Source organism: Hyperoodon ampullatus (genome assembly GCF_949752795.1).
Source record: "Hyperoodon ampullatus genome assembly, chromosome: 9".
Lineage (NCBI taxonomy): Eukaryota > Metazoa > Chordata > Mammalia > Artiodactyla > Ziphiidae > Hyperoodon > Hyperoodon ampullatus.
This window is the reverse complement of record NC_136922.1, coordinates 74,939,799-74,960,040: the sequence shown is the minus strand read 5'-3', so window position 1 is coordinate 74,960,040 and position 20,242 is coordinate 74,939,799. Positions and strand designations below refer to the sequence as shown.

Genomic DNA, 20,242 nt, shown 5'->3' with positions numbered 1-20,242 from the left:
GGAATGATAAAGGAATTATCTCTTACAGCAAAGTAGGCTTATCTTGACATAAAACACAGCACTACTTTTTGTAGCTACAAACATTATCTGGTGAAAAACGCTTATTAAAGAGATATGGGTTGCTCAGTATTACCTGGTTACAGATAGATGTGAGACCAGAATTAGTATTAGCTATCATAGAGCTTTCTCAAATAACTAGGTATATAGGTATATTGTTAAGAAAACTAAAATTTTAAGTGTACAAGATAATTTTTTCCTAGCCAAAGCTTTTCAGAAAATATCACACTTTGCATTTAGATCCAATAAGAAGACCTAAAAGCCTACCCAGGTCTTCATCATTCTCCCATTCAGCATCATGTATGGTTAACTCATGCAGGCCTGAGTTGGAAACCCTGTTTGATGCCTACTGACTCTTTGATAGACCCTGGGCAATTTACATAACCTCTCTCAGCCTCATGAAATAATAGTACCTTATGCTTCTGCCCTTGCTCCCCTGCAGTTCCTTTTTTCAACACAGCAGCCAGGCTGATCCCATTAAGACATTTAAGTCAGATCATTTTATGACTTTGCTCAAAACTCACCAATGGCTTTTCATCTCACTAAGAACAAAAATCAGTCTTTATAATGGTCTACAAGGCTCTATATGTGATTGGATAAATGTCTGACCTCATTTTCTATTCCTCTCCATGTTCACTCTGTTCTAGCCCACCAGCCTTCTTGCTAGTTTTAAAAATTGCCCAGTGGAAAACAGGGTGTAAAAACATGCCTGGTTTCTATCTCCTCAGCAAGATTATTATTTCTGATAATATTCTGAGTTTCCATAATCTTCAGAGTAAACTCATAATAATAATGATAATTATTTTATTACGCTTTTCATGTAACCAACATGATGTCATTCAGTCTTCATGGACACCCACCCTAAGGGGTGGTAATAACACCTAACGGTTTGGGAGTGCAATCTGGAATCACACTGAGTGGGTTCACATTTTCCTTCCACTAGTTATTGACTGTGACTTTGGGCAAGTTACTTAATCTGTCTGTGTCTTAGTTTCCTCATATGTAAGATTAGATTAAAATAGCACCTTCTATCTAGTAGAGATGTTATTAATTAATATTTGTAAAGTGGCTAGAAGAAGGTTGAGCACATAGCATAAGGGTTTGCTAAATATTTAACTAAAAATGAATTCTTAGTTTTTGTGCCTCAATTATATTATCTGTAAGATGGGGATAACAATATAGGATTTATTACACAGGATTTTTGTGGGAATTAAATGAGATAGCATGTATGAATTATAAAACAGTGCCTGGCACATGGTAAGCTGTCAGTAAATGTTAGCTATTAATATTTTTATCATCATAAAAACATGGAGTTGTAGACAGATTAACTGAAATGTGCCAGGTTACTCAACCTAAGAGCAGCTGAATTGTGTCTTTGTCCAAGACTACCTTTAACCACGACCGTAAAAACTTATAAGCGTATTTTGTTGGTGAGTCTCCATCATTCAAGTGAGGCATAAAAACTTTCAGTTTCTTTTTCTTTACATATGATGGTGGATATTTTTGTTGTGTAGTAAGCTTTAAAAGTCCATCCATGTTGTTATTGTTTCCTCTTCTCAATTTGTTGATATAGCCTCATTTCCAATCTATTTATGTAGATAAATTTATGTAGATAAAGGAGAAGCAAGAGCTCACTGGAAATTTGTGGAGATTGGAGAGTACCAAATCCGAATTTCTCCTCACATGGAATGTTTTCCTCTCCTTTACCATGACTTCATTCTCAGTTGCCAAACTATATCACACAGCAGAAGAGTTTTGCTGGACTGGAGAAGGCTGGGGGTCATTGGACAGTCTTACAGAAAACATCTGGGGGTACTGATCCATGTGTATGTAGCTAAAGCAGTCATCCTGATTTCAGAACTGCAGACACCGCCCATCCCTTCCTTTTTGTGTATTTGTTTCTTTTGAATTTGTGATGTTCACTTGTGATAGACAGGAGAGAAATTGTTAGAGCACTATAATATCAGTAAGCTAGGTTGTTTCCACATCATTAATTCTATGTTTCTCATCCTTCATTTGTTCAACCACAAAACCCAACAATAAGCTACGTCCCCAAAGAAACTGTATTGCAAAACAACTCTAGGTAAGCAAAGGCAGACAAGTATATGTTTTAGAATGTTTTCAGAAGGAAACATCTGCAAAATGTTTGTGCAGTGGGAATAACACAAGGGTTTACATGATAATTGTGCAGCTTATTTTCTTTTCTGGCAATGAGGAAACACCCATGCTTCAGCATATTTAAAAATATTTGTGTATTTCAGCTACATTTTCATTGGCAGTGGACACACAACCACAGTAACCAGGATCAATCAACATTTTATTTTCCAGCTGTTGCACAAAATGTGTAATCAAGTCACAGAAATGTATTTGGATACACATATATGCATTCTTTACTTTTTCATTCTGTCTCATGAAGCATTCAATTGGAAAAACTGGACACATTTTGGATATCCAAATTAGAAATTATTTAACTGGAATGGGTGTCTCTATTTTATAAAACAAGTCTCATGAAGAGGAAAAGCACTAGTTGGGAGATTGGGATTGACATATATACCCTAATATGTGTAAAATGGATAACTAATAAGAACCTGCTGTATAAAAAAAATAATAATAAAGCATAATTTCTAATTTAAAAAAAAGAGAAAAAGCCCTATTTAATTCATAGAAAAAGGAGGCTGTCCTCAGGAATTTGTATTTAGAGAAAGCATATGATTTACTAGTAGTACTATGTAGTAAACAATAATGTGTAATTCTGGAAGTTTCTAAATTCATAAAGTCCTTGTCAACAAAAGAAAATGAAAGAGTCCTCAGTTCAACTCTACACTGAGGCTAATTGAAGGTCCTTAGCAAGTAGGAACTCTGTGTACATAGTGGTTAATCATGGGAAAGAAGATGGAAACTTGGCTAATTCTCATTTTTTTTCTATATAAAAAATAAGCATGCACATATAGGGGAAAATGGAGGATAAAGATACATGATAAACAGTCACAGCTACTGAGAAGCTTATTAATTCTAAGCCACATATTCACAAGTAAAGTCTCTATGATTACATAAGTGCAGTGATGAGTGAGATTTGGGGGATAGTCCAGCAGAAACATTGTTCAAGGTTCCAGTCCTAAATATTACTGGAGCAAATTGAAGTAAACACCATTTAATTCAGATTTTTTACATCTGATTCATTATATGAATATCAAAATGTAACATGGTCCTGTTGCCACCAAAGCAGAGAGGGCCTTTGAGTAGAAATGTGAAGACACTGTTCATTGGCTCCTGCTTATCTCTGTGGTGATAAGTACATGCTTGTTGCCTGACAAACCATGGCCAGGCTCCCAAACCAGAGATTAGGCAGCTAGCACTCACCTAGAGTCACCAGCCCACAGTAGGATACTAAACCCAAAGATGAATAGCTTAGTGATATTTACCAACAAAGACCAATTAATTAAATGAACTACTCAGTTAATTAATTAACTGAATCTTTATCCCCTGAAATTGTAGGCAGATTTGGAAAAATAAAAGAAAATCAAACAGAAACTAAGAATTACTGAAAAGTAGAAATCATTTTAAAAATATAAAACTAAGGAAAATGCACCGTTAAGCACATTCTGAATGGGATTTTGTTATTAGATCAGTGAATGTTCCCTCTATTCTTAGTGATTTAGAGCAGCTAGTGTTACCAATTCAAAATCAGTAAACTTTTGTTATATTCTGTGTATGTAATGAATTGTTTTCAACAGAATAGTATTAATCTAAATTAAATTCCTCACTTCCCTCTCTTTTCTACTCACCCTCCTCCATCACCAGTAATTTGTTGAACAGATTTAAAGAGATTGTGACCTCAGGTGCCTACAGGGACCAGTCAGGTGACATAAGGAGTTAACCAGGCTTGGTGGGGGCTGTGTTCTTCTGGACACCACATCTGTAGTCAAAGTGGGGTGAGCTGATTTAGCCTAGTCATTTGTTGCTTTGCAGATATTTGGGCATTTGATAAAGCTTCTGAGTTTATTTTTATTAAAAGCTAGAAATTTGGATTTTTTTATTTGAACACACATTTTAAATGTTATCAACTAATAAAAACACTTTATAAACTACTCTATAGGTAGAACAGTACATGTTTTCTGGCTGATTCAGCAACTTGTGACAGCATATTTTGATCTTGACCAATTCATGAGGTCTGTTACTATTCTATGAGACCACACAAAAAGGCACCTAATCTAATCTAGGGATTGTTGGTAGGTGTATCAGTTACGATCAGCAGGGTTATGCTGTGATAACAAAGAGGCAGAAAGTTTAGAGGCTTGCAGTAACAAAGGTTTATTTCTCTCTTGTGCTCTATGTTCATCATAGGTAAAGAAGGAGGTTTTGTTTGTCATAGAGACTGAGAATGATGAAGTAGCCTCTATCTGAAACATAGAGTAGAGGGAAAAGAGATAAGGAAAACCTTACATTGGCTTTTCTCATGACATGCAGCATTTCAGTTTGTATGTCATTGGCCAAAGTTAGTCACATAGAGTTTAGTAAAGAATTTGGCCTTCCCCAAAGAGAGGTTTGGCCTTTCCTTCAGCTTCTGATAGGAATGTCTTTGTTTAGGGTGAGCGCTGGCTACATCTGACAATTTTAGGGCGGGTGATGGCCACATCAGAAATATCAACCTTGTGATTTAAGGTGTGAGTTTTGGGTCATGCAGTATTAGTTTACCTAAGGACTGAGTTCAACCACTTGGCCAATCAATCTATCATGCCTGTGTAATGAAGCTCCAATAAAAATTCTGGACTCAAATCTTAAGTGAGTGTCCCTGCGTGTTGTCACACATTGACACTGAAAGGGTAAGGGGTCCCAAGGACAATGGAAGCCTAGCATTTGGAACCCTCTCAGACTTTCTTCTTTTGACTGATTTTCATCTGTATTCTTTCTCTGAAATAACCCGTGAGTACGGTAGTATTCAGTGACTTCTGTGAATCCTTGAGGGAATTATCAAATTTCACAGTGGTTTTGGAAATTCTATGAATTTGCAGTTGGTATCAGAAGTAAGGACAATACTGGAGGCTGTGCCCTAAAACTTCACAGTTTGGTTAAATCTGGACACCTAGTCACTCCTCAGTTCAGTAGGGTGGGATGTATAGAGTCCCCTCAAGGAGGAATAGCACAGGTAGGAAAACTGGAATATTTGTAAATTTTAATACAATATACCACAGTAGACTTAAGGAAGAAAAATATAATTGCACTCAGTCATAAAGGATATACATGAGTCAATTGCACTCAGTCATAAAGGATATAGAGGAGTCAGCCTAGTATAGAAAGTTGAGAAGTTTGTGCCAGACCTAGGGGCAGAGTACACCTAACCATGAAGTATTGGTACAGCATGATATGAGCAGAGAACTTACATACAGTTTTATATTCCAGAATTAATCAATGGGGAGTGGCAAGTCTGGGCCAGGTCATGAAGGGCTTTACATGGTTAGCAAGATAAAGGTGTATAAGAATAAATAGGACTGATTGGGAAGAGGAATCTTGGATTAGGTTAGCATTATGAGGTCAGCAAGGAAACTGGGCATTAGGGGAAACCTCATCAAAGTAGATCAGTGTATGAGAGACCACTCAGAGCAGAGTCTTGGAGAGAGAACCTCCATGGAGTAAGGCTTTTTGTCCTGAGCGCTCATCGTTATTCAGTCAGATGGGACCTGATGGTCTTAAGGGTTTGAAAATGCTGAGCAGAACTAATCATTCTTTTCTCACCAAGCTCTTTTTATTTTAGTTCATAAGTTTGGTCCCATCCCTCTGTGTAATTTAGACCTGTGTTGGGACACCTGGCTCCCTGGGTGTATGGGTTTTGAAGAGGTGCCCTGAAGTCCAAGTGGTAGAAACAGTTAATAGGTAATAAGTATGTAAAAAAAAAAAAAAAAGGGCAAAAAGGGTTTTTTTATCGAGACCATAAACTGCAAAAGGTCATAGAAGCTCAAAGATTAATTAAGAGAGTAGATTTGACAGTGTGAGTTTTGGGGGTGGTAGATAAAGTGTCTAATTTTCCAGCTCAATCCCTTGGGAATAATAACAAGAAGGAACCCTTCTTTACGTTGGAGAACACAGGGCAGACAAGACTAGTGCCTGACGCTTACTACCAGGATCTCTAGCTAAAGTTTCTTCTACCAGAGTTGGTTGAGACCAATAGTGATCTTAGGTCAGAGTGATTCCCTGCTTTGGCTCTAAGGCTTCCATAGGCTCAGATAGGCTTGAAAGATCAGCCAAATCTTCTAGGAGGGCCCATATGAGCCAAGTGAGGGTCAGTGTATCCAAAAGAGCCTGGTTTGCTGATCTTAATGACCTTAGAAGCAGAAGTAAATTGAGTGGAAAGGTTCAGTGATTAGTAAGGTTTATGATGAGAAATTTGTTAACTCCGGTATGTTTTAGAATGGAAATGGGTCTCATTTAAAAGACGAGTTGACATGCAGAATACTTCATGGTATGACAGAATGGAACGGAGACAGATCAAGGCCCCAAAATGGAGCTCTCCCTCACAGGTACTAATGCCCTGTGGAATTAAGCATCTCTTCAATGGGCAGATGGATGATCAGGGCACGTGAAAGATTTAAAATACCATCTATACACTGATGACTTCCTCATTCTTTTTTTTTTTTTTCCTTCATTTTGTTTTTATTATAGCATGTTTGCTTAATTTACAGCAAGCAGAAAATAAGCTGGGTCTTGTTTTGATCCAAACATTGATGTTTTAAAGGTTGTACACAATATTTGTTAAAAAGAACATATAAAAATACCTTTTTAGAAGCTTCTATAAGAAAGAAAATACAAAGTTTAACCCCACAACTTTCCTCTTTGCTAGAACTGCAAACTACTGCTACAGTTTTAAATAGACTTTTTGTTGTTTGAACTATACATCCAGGAAAATCTAAAAAAATTAAAGAAACGTGCATATAAATGATTGCATAGCAGAACATGAACATTAACTGCAAACAGTAAAGAAATGAAAGTTAGAAATACTATCAAATATACAAAGGTTCTAGAATCAATCCTTTAAACACATTCCACAAACAGTATTTAAAAACCACCTTTTGTTCTTTACAGGCAAGGCCTAGATTACTAAAACCAAAATTGAAAAAAGTAATCCTCTAAAAGGAATGGTTTCCCTACAATATTTCTTACTTATTATGCCTGTAAGCAAGCAATCTAAAAATTTTAAGGATGCCAGCTTTTATTCTGAAATGAGATTGGACACGTCAAGTCACTTTTTATTGCCCCCAAATGATCTCGCAGAGAGATGTTAGAAATTATAAAGAGTTAGGGTATTATTTTCATCAGGTACTACATGGATAATCAGTCAAAACCTCAAGAGATGTGACTTCCTTAAAATTAGTTTTTTTCAGAATTATTTAAAATCTCATGGCACCACAGAATCACGTAGAATGGGAGTGTTGTCTTTTTACTTGCCTCACATTAAATAAACTGAGGCGTGAAGAACAAGCCTCCTTCATAAAGATATGGGCAAATTTTGATACAAATGCACACACCAAGTGCTTTAAGCATCAAAATTCAGTCCTTTTACACTATGCACACACACAAACAAAACCTACTTTGAAAACACTTTACTTGCTTTCAACAGCAGTGAGAAAACTAAGCAATATTATGGTCAACAATGCTCCTTAAAGTTTAGAGTAACTGCATAAGAGCATTCTTTTCCCCTTAAAATTATTTCTGCCATCATCAACCTGCCCAAATTTTAAGGTGGGTTTTTCCGATGTTTCTATGGTTCCAAATCTTCACAGAAACCAGAAAAGTGAAGGCTCCGTGTTTCAATCAAAAACTCCATCTCCCTGAAAATGCTACTTAACCCAGTTGGCGTCATTCCCAGAGACAGTGGGGTTAACAAAAGAACTATTCCACACTGTGCCATAAATTATCATCGTGGGTCTCGACACCTTGACAAGACAAAAAGGTCCACCCTGAACCTAAATGTGTCTAATTGGGTCAGTGTTGTACGGTGGCTACAACTTCACTTTTGTATCATTCTACCTTATTAGCAAGCTACATTTCTAGGTTAACAGTTCTACCAAATATGGATATGAAAGTTTATTTTTAATAAGACAATGTTGCAAATTATGGTCAACCAACATCTTTTCACCAATACCTCAAGCATTAAAAAATGAGAATCTTTACAAAAATATACAGAGACACCACAAATTGGTAGCTGCCCATAACATTAAACAAACTGGACTCTTAAGAGTGGCTTCTCAACAGCATATCATTTTAATAATAACCATTGCCTGGTACAGGGAAAACTGACAAGTGTTTTTTTTAAGCATCATTGCAACATTGTATTCCTGATAATTTAAGTAAACCAAACTATGAGTAAATGAATGATACATGCCTAAAAATATCATGGTTTATACTATCAGTGGCCACTGGACTTAGGACTAGTCCAAGACCTTGATCTAGATTTTGACCTAGACCTAGACTGTGATCTTGACTGAGATTTGGATCTAGGTGGTTCTTTTTTCCTTGATTCCTTTTCATATCTTGAGCCAGACTTATAATGTGTTTTAGAATCTGTTTTAGAGGTGCCTCTAGTTTTGGTGTGAGATGCAGACCTAGAACGTGATTTAGCCTTCATTTCTTTCTTGGGCTGGGACTTGGACCGTGATCTTGAATTGGATTTAGATCTTGAAAAAGATCAATTTCGGTGTTTGAATCTATCATTGTCGGAATGGCTTCTGCTACGCCATGGTCTTCCAGTCGGTCTACTGTTTCTAGGACTATAAGATCTTCTGTAGTTGTAATCAAAGGAACGACTTCTTGATCTCCTTCTTTCATAACTTCGGCTTCTAGAACGTCTATATCTGTCATAATCATCATAGCGTGAAGAACTATACACATTTCTCCCTTCCTTGGCTTTCATCTGATTTGGAGTCTTTCGATCCCCCTGTGCAAACTGTATTTCAATCTGGCGTCCACAAATCCATTTTCTGTCCAAATTATGTAAAGCATCTTCTGCATCACGAACATCCTCAAATTGAACATATGCAAATCCTCTTGGACGGCGAGTGTAGAAATCAAGTGGAACATACACATCAACTATAGGACCATAACGACCGAATTCGCGTCGTAAATCTTCAGACCTGGTATCGTCCGCCACGTTCCTTACGAAGAGAGACGTGTTGGGGGGACGAAGGTACCGGGACATGACGGCGGCGTGGGTCTCAGCAGGGACACTAACGGGCTCAGCAAACCGTCCGCAGCTCTGGCGCCAGATCCTCGACACACACAGCCCGAGAGCTCTGCTACGACCGACTTCCTCATTCTTGACTCCATCTTTGACTTTCTCCTGATCTCCAGATTTTGTATCCAGCTGCCTGCTCAACATCTGTAAGTAGATGCCTTTTGGAACCTCAAACTTGGCATTTCCAAAACAGGAATATTTTTCAACTCTAACTAGAATTGGCTACATAATTTGCAGGGCCCAGTGCAAAATGAAAACGCAGGGCCTCTTGTTCAAAAAGTAGGAAAAAATGCCATTAAGATATTAGAAAGCTTTTTTCTTTTTGCTGTGCCCTTACTCAATTTGTCATGGTGTTTTTTCATTTGCTATTTAATGTCATAGTCCTTCAAACATGGGAAAATAATCATGCATGAGTACAGACCATCACAGGACCAGGATGACGGCAGCATCAGGAGTTACAGACAGTGCCTGATCCAGGACAGGATGGTCAAACCAGGCATCTCTCATTCTCATGGGTCACTGCCTTTCCAAAGCGTATTGCAGCCTCTTTGCTGGGTCATGCTAGCTATCTGGAAGTGGAATGGCCCAGGAATGCTGTAGGATGAGCATGTATGCTGGAGTGGAAGGTCTCAGAGGTCACTTCGTGGCTTCGTGAGGGCAAGACTGGGCATGACCTGGGGTATCTGCTAAGAATCCATCCTAGGGAAGAAGGGTGTCAGCAGAAGTTATAATCACATGTGATTTGAGGCCCCAGTGTTCCATTGGACTTCATTTATAAAACACAAAATCAAAGATCCCTAAAATGTGCTCTTCCCCAGAATATTCTTCTCAGATGTCACCTCCTCAGAGAGAAGTTCTGACTCTCCTATTTGAGAAGCTTTTTTCTCTGACACCAGGTGTGTAGTGTCTTTTCTTACACCAGTAATCCATTTTCCAGTTCTCTGAAACCAGCTAGTACCTGTCTAACAATTCAATTCAATTCTGACACAAACTATCCAGAGTCAGCACAGAACCCTCAGGTGGAAGGGCTCAATCCCAGAAGACTGCCTTTCACTTCAGCTGCCCGTTGCAATCCCAGGCCACCTGCACTTGTGACTGATCAGCTATAAATTGGGTCCCATGACCCTCTTCCTTAGATTCGATAATTTGCTAGAACAGTTCACAGAACTCAGGAAGACACTTATGTTTATTGTTTTATTATAAAGCTACAAATGACCAGCCAGACGAAGATGTACATCAGGCAAGGTCCCAAAGGATCCCAAGCACAGGAGTTTCTGTTCCCATGGAATTGGGGTGTGTTACCCTCCTGGCACGTGGATATGTTCTCCAACCTGGAAGCTCTCTGAACCTCTTTGTTCAGGAGTTTTTATAGAGCCCAATCTCCAGCTCCCCTTCCCCTTCCTGAAGGTAGGGAGCGGGTGCTGAAAGTTCCGACTCTAATCACTTGGTCTTTCTGGTGACCAACCCCAGCCTGAGGCTACCTAGGGCCCCCATCCTAAGTCGCCTTATTGATATGAACTCAGGTGTGACTGAAGGTTGCTCATGGTGAATAATAAAAGACACTCCTATCACTCAGGAAATTCCAAGCGTTTTAGGAGCTCTGTGCCAGAAACCAGGGACAAAGACCAAATATACTTTTGAATTATTCCACATCTATCAAAAATAGAAGCTTGCATTATTCTCTTTCCCTTTCTCAGCTTTATTTTTCCTCCTCACATTTAGCACAACTTTTAAATTAATAATTTATCTGTTTATATATGTATTTGCTGTATCTCCAAGTACACCAGCTCTAAGAAGTCAGAAACTTTGGCTGTCTTATCAACCTTTTTATCCCCAGTGCCTAGAACAAGAGCACATAGTGAGCTCTCAGTAAGTATTTGTTGAATAAAAGAATATATAAACATGACTGTATATTTAACCTAAATTTACAGAATAAATAAAAATTTTACTGATTATACCCAGAAATGACTAGATTAAAATTTTCATATCAGGTAGAAGTAGGACTTGGAATCAGAAATAAAATTCATTTGTATGTTATATTTGCCTTCTTGAATTTTCACCATTTAATTTATAGCCACCATGTCAACATCTCTTTAAGTTCCTATAAGTACTGCTTCAATAACCTCGAACAATGGTTTACATTATATGTAAGATATTGTATTTGTTTTCTTTTGCTGCTGTAACAAATTACCACAAATTTAGTGACAAAACAAATTTATCATATTATAATCTGGAGGTCAGAAGTCCGGAATGGGTCTCCATGGGCTAAAATCAAGGTGTTGGCAGAGCTGTTTTCCTTCTGGAGGTTCTAAGGGACAGTCTGTTTCCTTGCTTTTTCTAGCTTCTAGAGGCTGCCTGCATTCCTTGGCTCATGGGCCCTTCCTTCGTCTTCAAAGCCAGCAATGTCAGATTGAGTCTTTCTCAAATTGCATTTCTCTTGCTTACTCTTCTCCTTTTCTGTTCCATTTTTAAAGAGTCATGTAATTAGATGGAGCCCACCTGGATAATCCTGGACAATCTCCTATCAAAACCTTTCATTTTAACACATCTGCAAAGTCTCTTTTGCCTTATAACGTAACATATTCAGAGGTTCTGAGATTAGGACTTGGGCATCTTGGGGGGTCCAATATTCAGCCAACCACAGCTAGTAATTAGTGTTAGTGCCTGATGAATTATATTTTTAAAATAATTTTTAAAAGCCTTAGAAAAACTGTTACCAAGTCCAGTGACTATAGCAGTGAGGCAGGTAAACGAAGGCCACCAAGTGTGGATCTTGGTGCACAGGAGCGCATGTGCCCTGACTAAGGGATCCAGCAGTGTTTTAGTTCCAACAAATGACACCATGCAGAGACGTGAGCCCAGGGTGGTCAGTTCTTTCACTTTTTCAAGACAACCTGGAAATGCAAATTTATATGCAGAACCCCTGTTTTTTTGAAATGTTGGCAACAAGTCACATGATGTTTTTTGAAACAATGTGGGCTAAAACAAAACATTCTATAATTTCACCCTGACCCCTAAGCCACCAGTGTGCTGCCTCAGTTCTGGATGACCAAGAGGAGCCCTCCTTTGTTAATCTCTCCAACAGCCTTTTCATAGGCACTTACTGTATGCCTGCCTAGTGAGTTACATTCCATGTATTAGGAGCTAATGTTTAAAATTTTAATTCATCAACCACTGTCTGTCTTTTGTGGCATGACATTATTTGGAGTTAATTCATACACTGTTACATGGAATGAACATGTATTGCTAAACAGACATTTCATTAAAACAATTTTGTCTTTATTTACTCACTGAAGAAGATTTAATAAGTAACTATTTACTGAGCAAGTCCCTACCTATGTGAGGCACTATGGGAGAACATGAAGATAAATCATACAGAGTCACCTTCTTCAAGATACCTGTCATTAAGGGCTCACACGTTAAAATTTTGACAAAGACTATTGAACTTCAGTGAAAAAAAAAAGGTTACTTCTTTTGAGGAGGATTGAGTCAAAGACTTAAAGTATATGTAAGTTGAGCTTTAGGGAATTCCCTGGTGGTCCAGTGGTTAGGACTCTGAGTTTCCACTGCAAGGAGTACATGTTCGATTCCTAGTCAGGGAACTAAGGTCCCACATGCCGTGTGGTGTGAAGAGAGAGAGAGAGAAGAAATAAATATTTTTTGTCAAAAAAAATCCCAATAAATTATAAGTTGAACTTCAAGAATAGATACTAAATATTCCACTCCTCTTTTTCTTACAATTTTTTTTCGGTGTATAACTTGACAGTTGTCTTAAGGCCCTAGGTTTATTTGGACCTAGCTACATAATTATGTCTAGGTAACTTATTAATGGATGCAAGTTTTAAAGGATGTACTAACAATGAAAAATGAATAACTGATCAAAGAAATTAATTTTAACCCATATTTTTCTTATGCAGCTTTAGGAATGCTTAGATAGATGGAAAATATAGTGTATTGTCTTAGTATTTGAACCAAAAGTAAAAGAATAAGTGCTAGTGCAATGAGAAATGTTAAATGTGATGGGCAAACCAGCTGAACAAACAGGCTGGAAATTTGTTTTATGAAACTCACCTTACAGAATTTCACCCAATAAAACACATGGGCATACAGTATTAATTTTTTTCTGTGTCTATGTATCATCACAAAAGGCCCTTTTTAATCATATTCTGGGTGCACATTTGGTCCCATTTGAACACAATTTATGAACACTTACTTTCTTATTTGAATTCTACCCTTTGACAAAATGGGCAAGAGTCCAAGCATGGTTAACTGTTAATCTAGTACATATAGACCTGAATCTTAATGCAAAAGAACTCAAATTCACCAGAACTCTACATACTGTTAAATTATAACCTTTTATTTTATTTGGTTGTCCTCAGTATAAGTCCATATCCTTTTCAGACTCACAAATAAATACCTTTGAATACAACTGAAAGGAAATACAATTATATAACAGCAACTACAACAAAAATCTCAGACTCCATTTTAATCATAAAAAAAGCACAATAAAACAGGAGTTAGAAAAGCCATGTTTCTTTGACCTGTTGATTTCTCATTCTATAAGATTACCCCCAGAAGCCTGCACTCTACCACTTTTCCCAACTCAGACATAGACTTGGCCAGAAATGAAGGAGCACAGGGCAAAATGAATTAACTCATTGCTGCTTTGCCAAATAGACATTTAAATCTCTCTCTCTCTTTTTTTTTTTTTTGTGGTATGTGGGCCTCTCACTGTTGTGGCCTCTCCCATTGTGGAGCACAGGCTCTGGACGCGCAGGCCCAGTGGCCATGGCTCACGGGCCCAGCTGCTCCGCAGCATGTGGGATCTTCCCGGACCGGGGCATGAACCCGTGTCCCCTGCATCGGCAGGCAGACTCTCGACCACTGTGCCACCAGGGAAGCCCTAAATCTCTTTTTTGTCTCATTCTTTCCTATAACTTCCAAGGCATCTGTCAATGGAGTTAGACACAAATCCTTTGCAGTCAGTCTGCAAGTTTTGTCTATTGAGAGCAGCACAACTAAGTTATAATGCCCTTTGAGCAATTTAGTGTGTATCACTACTATTTCCAATACTAGGATAGTTTCCCTCTAAAAGATTTTTGGATGTCCTGCGTCAAATCCTGCCTGGACAATGTTTGCTTTATTTCCTACTTCCAGTTTAGTTTGCATTTTATCACACACAGGTGTTCCTGAACTTTCTGTCCTTTAAATGTGTTGTTCTGGTCATCTTTTTAGAACTGTGTTTGTAAGCCCATAAGAATTCAAATAAAGACATTTTTATCTTGCCTGTAATAATAAGTTGTATATTTTAAACAAATGAATACTCATGTGTGACTTGTTCCTGCATTTACTATTTTCCAAAAATAATGATAGCTGTTTGATTGGTGTTCATCAATCCTCATCTGCTTCGTTAACGCTGACTAGAGCCATCTACAGATCACAGTCGTTGAGTAGATCTACTGCAGTGGCAGGATTTAGCCAATTTACCAAACCGCAGTTTGCAGATTCTGCTGTTGCATGCTAGTGTAGACAATCTCTTTGAAGTTGGAATCCCTAGGGACAAGTTTGAGAGGGTGCTGAGTTGCTTCAAATAGTATCATATTTAACACCAGAAAAAATCCATTGTGAAGGAGCTGGCAGCGCTGTACTGCTGTGCTGACATGCTTTTTCTGAGAGCGTAGAATTTCGATAAAAGGACAGAATAACAATGTACCGTATTGATTTAACGTGGAAGACAACAGTGATTCTTGCATTTTTGTTTTGTTTTGTTTTCTTGTCGATCCTTTACGCTTGAGCACTGTTTCCATATTTTTCCACTGTGAGCCCAGACTTGGATTAAATCACATGGGAAGCTAAGTTCCTATATTAATTTCAGCTCCCTTTTGAAAGCATCAACTCAAATGATAGAAGCTCATCAAACTTCAGCTTCTAAATGCTCTGGCAGGCTTGGCTAGTCAACTTTCATCATTTCAGGGCTCCAAGCTTCATTGCTTGTTGGTAGGTATAGGAGACACAGTTCATGGATATCAGGTTTCAATGGGAAAAAAAAAAAATCTTAAGAAATGTTCTAATGCAGCAGCACAAACACACACACAGAGTTTTATAAAGTATAAGTAGATCATAAGTTGAGGCCTCAGAAAACTCAGTAATCAATTTAATATAAAATGACATGCAATTTATTTCGATCAATTTGCCTTGTTTGCTTTTTTTTTTTCCCCCATTTTTTGTTTTAAAGAGCTTTTCAGGGAGTTGCTTGTTAAAGCAGTCTTTTGGCACGCTGTTCCCCCAAACTACGGTAAGAAGTGGGAAGTAAAATGGAGATAGCAGAAGCTGAATGATGCCTTTAAATTGACTGACAACATCATTCCCTATTATTACTACCTTGTAGACTGCCAAAGAACTAATGTACTTCAGACATCTAATGTAATTAATTCAGGACCACAAATCTGAATCACAAATCTATATGTGGATTCAGCAGGAAAAGGAAAAATATGATCCGGAGGAGAAAAAATATATCTTTTTGCACAGCTACCTCTAATTTTAAACAGGGTATAAATTAAACATTCTTTGATAATAATATGCAATGACAGCATAATCATATACTAACATTTAATCACTTTTTATATACAATATTACCCTGATTCTTCTTTAAAATTTTATGTTGTATATTGCTGTACATTTTTCTTGCTGATTGATTCCCTTTATTACTACTGATTTTATTTATGCTGCTAATTTTTTTTCCTAAGCATATATTTTAATGAGTAGTTTTGTTCAGCTAACTTCTACAGAATAAGAGAATTCAGCACACCTGCCTAAATAAGATGCTTGAGATCACTGAGGAAAGAAATTGACATTTTACTTTACCCTCAGCATGGAGCCAGGGGCAAAGTTTGATCTGAAAACTTGCAAATTAACCAAAACTGTCACTCAGGAGTTATGGGCCTGAATGCTGCAAAATATGTTCTTTGAAGTCCTCATTTCAGCAAAATTATTAAAAACTTTATATCTAATTAAAATTGTAACTGCATTCCCATTTTTCAAAATCTCTGTATCCTCAGGGCCAATTGGGATGAGTGAATCTGCACCCTCCTTTCTGCAGCAGGCTGAACTGCTCCTACAGCAATATCAGATCATTACCATCTCCCCAGCTGAGAGGAAGCAGCCATTATCATGCAGCATTATTAATCTTCTTGTCTTATCAACTTGCAAATCACAAGCCATTGAGCCTTATGGCATGGTTCTGGGTCCATAGTTATTCATTTTGTAGGTCTACCTAGCCTTTGAGTCTCCTTAATCACCTGAAGATTGTCAGTCTCTTACCTTGGCCTGCCCCTGTGGTCCTTCTCAGCTCCTGTGAAAAGTCCATGATGTTCTCTCTCTCAAAAAAAAAAAAAAAAAAAAAAGACTTTTTTATTTAAAAGAGGGAGAGAGAGAGTGCACACGAGAGAAAGAGAGACAGTAAGGAGGATAAATTTCATTAATGGATGTGAATTAACATCCTACTGCCAAGAGCTGACCCTTTCTCCTGTCATGTACGTCTAAGTCATTCTTGTCACTCTTTCCCCCATTAATATTCTGAAAAAGAGAGTACATTGAAGAGAATAGAATAAGATAGTTCCCTTAAACAGGCGCTGTTGACCTTAGGTTGGGGATTTTTCTTTAATTTGCTTTTCTTAAAAATAAAATATTAATCATATTGGAAAAGACGAGCAGAGTTCCTCTACATTTTTTCAATATATTCCATTTCTAATAGTGCACTCATTAAATTAAGTCATTGAACATTTTGAACATTTTTAAGTGCCAAAAGAAAATAGAAATGTAATTTCCAAGGGAAAGTAGATGAGACAGACTGAGGTACCCTTGTGACAACTCCTATTTCTGCCAACCTCAATGTACATGCCATAAACACTGGTCTTCTGAGATCTTAAATGCCTCCTGATCATTTTAATATTAGAAGTTTTTAATTTCATGAAAGTACAGTACTCCAACATGATTTTCAGCTCTCAGCAAAATTTCAATCACAGGATTTCTAGAACCAGTCAGATGTTATGACTGCTGTTATTAATGATTTTAGTTTATGATATTGGTTGATGACTGCATTTGTGAGAGACACAACATAAACTAAAGTATTTCACCTAGATTTTTAGAATAATGGAGACATTCAAGTTCACATTGTATGTAGGGATTCTATTAACTATCACTATCATATGTAATGATAACATTATTACTTTGTAATTAAAATCATTTTGCCCTGAAAAAATAATATTATATGCCTATAATCACCTGGAAAGAACCTTTGCCCTTTTATCATTTCAAAAAGAAGGTCATTTAGATGAGAAACTGTGATATGAATTTGGAAAGGACTGGAGTGTACAGTGGATTAATGCACTAGCTTTTTCATCTCTGGAGGCCCACGTTAAAAATGCAACTTAGGACACTTGTGAAATGAATTTGACAGTAACAATGAAACCCTGAGTGTGCCTTAGTACACTTACTTATCTTAAAACTTTAAAATGCAACCAATTAGCAATCTGGCCTCAAAAAAACAAAGGTATATGCTTTAGAATATATTTATAGCTCTTCTTGAGGATTCTGATATTTTCAGGGAGCATTAAGCCCCTACACATTATTTATGATTTGAGCTAAATTTGAAATGGCTAAATTAGTGAGAAGGTAAATTTAGTTCCCTAAATAAAAGTGTCCTTTTGTTTCTCATTTTAATTGTCTTAGATTGCACAGGAAATATTAATACTGGCTTAGGCTTCACCTAGCTAAGTGTAGAGTAGAGTAATTTGCCAATGCAATCAATTTAGTAAAATAGCCAATCAGGAAAATTCTTCTCCAATTCTATAATTTTTCTAAGGATCAGGTAGTTTTATATGAACTAATTGGAAAATAAACACCATATTTCATTTTGTCAGGTTAAACACAGTCTTTGGGGAAAGTGAGATGACCAGAATTTAGTGAAAAGCAAAAATAAACAAGCAAAACCACAGAAATATTTAACCATATGGTTATTGGGTAGAAGCTAGCTACCTTCAGGCTCTCGTTTGTAAAGTCTAGGACAAGTATCTCCGTATCTCCTCATAACTGTAACTCTGTTTTTCTCATTCATATAACACTAACCATAAGCTCCTGGTATAGTGAATGATATGTACTACTTGCATTCTCAGTTGATACTATTTGAATTTTATTTTCTTATGTAGAAATATATTCAACTCCTGAATGATAGCAGATAATGTTGTGATGCTGTCTTCTGAAGGAATTATGTTAGCTTTTTTTTTTCTTCTTGAGGCATGGATCAGGGATTATTCATTCAACAAACATGTATTCAGTGCATACGATGTGCTAGGCACTCTCCTCAGTACATAAGGTATGTCAAAAAAACAAAACAAAACAAACCCCTCCACCCTCATGTAGCTAACATTCCAGTGAGCAGAGACAAATGGTAAACAATAAACATACCGTGTCAATTATATTGTATTTTAGAGTGTGCTAAGTGCTAAGGTAAAGGAGAAAAAAGCCAAGGAAAAGGTGATTGGGAATGCGAGGTTGTGGGATGGAAGGTGGGGGGAGGGAATGATTGTTGTATTAAAATAAGAAATAAAAAGCGAGGAAATCAGCCAAATGAAAATCTAGAGGAAAAGCATTGCAGGCAAAGAGAACACCATTGGAGGGTTTGTGCAGAAGAGTAACATGATCTAAGTTACATTTTGAAAGGATTAGTCAGTTTGCTGTGTTGAGAAGAGATTATGGGTACAAGGGTAGTGACCAAGACAAGACAAAGCTTGACTAAACTTTAGACAGGTTTCTACCTGGCTATAGGCTCCCCACTTCCCTTTTCTTAGAGCATTAACTTTAGAAAACTTGCAGTTGCAAATTCTTTCTCTGACCCTTTGAGATGTAAATCTTTCCCCAGCCTCTTGCCAGTTCTACAACCCAGGGATGTCTTTCTCAAGGATCTGGGAGCCATCTCTTTGAAATATAATCATCAAGAAGATGGTGTCCCTATCTCCCAGTCTCTGTGGGAGGGTCGGAGCCTAACTTGGATAAGCACCAATTAGCAAATACAGATGACCTAATCACATTGACAGCTTCCCCCCTAAGGTTCTTCAAGGCTTTTCCACTAGCTCATTCTAGTGCTTAAAAATTCTTTTGCCTTTTGTTTCAGCAGAGTTGAAGTTGAGTTCAGTATTCTTCCCTATTGCAATAGTCTTGAATAAAGTCTTGTCTTTAAATAATTTTCAATGACATTTTTCTTTTATAATTCAAGCAGGAAGATCTATTAGGAGGCTCTTAGTTTATCTAGGTAAGAGATGATAGTGGCTTAGACATGGGTGATAGTAGTCAGAACATACTTTAAAGCTAGTCTTTACCCAGAATTGGCTGGCAGAAGGAATATAAGGAGTCAGGTATATCTCCTGCAAGGATTTTGGACTCAGTGACTGGAAGGAAGGGATTGCTATTGCTGTGATGAGGTGGGTTATGGATTAAGCATGTCAGCATGTTTGTCTGAACTCACCTTGAGTTCTTGTACAATTGAAGGAAAGTATTTAAATCTTCATATCTTCAAAAGCAACAGTTTCTCTTTGTATTCACCTGTTCATACAAACCATTCTTGCCATTTTTGTTCTAGAGGAAGAAATGCTTTGCTTTGAGTGACTCAAAATGCTTATTTTTTAATTAGATTTAGTATCAGGAATAATTTTATTTAGTTAATTTTTATTGTGGATAAACATCATGTGTAAGGCTGGAAAAAGTTTCTGGTGACACCTTTCTTCCTAACTCTTTTCACTGTGTCCTCACATGGCTTTTCCTCTGTGTGTGCACCCTCCTGGTGTCTCTTTCTCTTCTTATAAGCCAGCTATGTTCCAAAGGAGAGCTTAAAGAACAACTTATTTACCAAAGCAATAAAGAATGTGCTTGTGACAAGGGTAACAGAATTCAAACAGAGAGTTT

General features: G+C 37.4%; 1 protein-coding gene across 1 annotated transcript; it reads right to left on the bottom strand.

Annotated features, from left to right (window-relative positions):
- Window positions 1-8,346: 8,346 nt before the first annotated feature.
- LOC307057849 (serine/arginine-rich splicing factor 10-like) lies at window positions 8,347-9,266 on the bottom strand. Its single transcript, XM_079711146.1, is given in 2 exon segments — window positions 8,347-8,737; window positions 8,741-9,266. Coding segments are annotated over 2 exon segments (786 nt in total). The 5' UTR covers window positions 9,248-9,266; the 3' UTR covers window positions 8,347-8,458.
- Window positions 9,267-20,242: the final 10,976 nt, after the last annotated feature.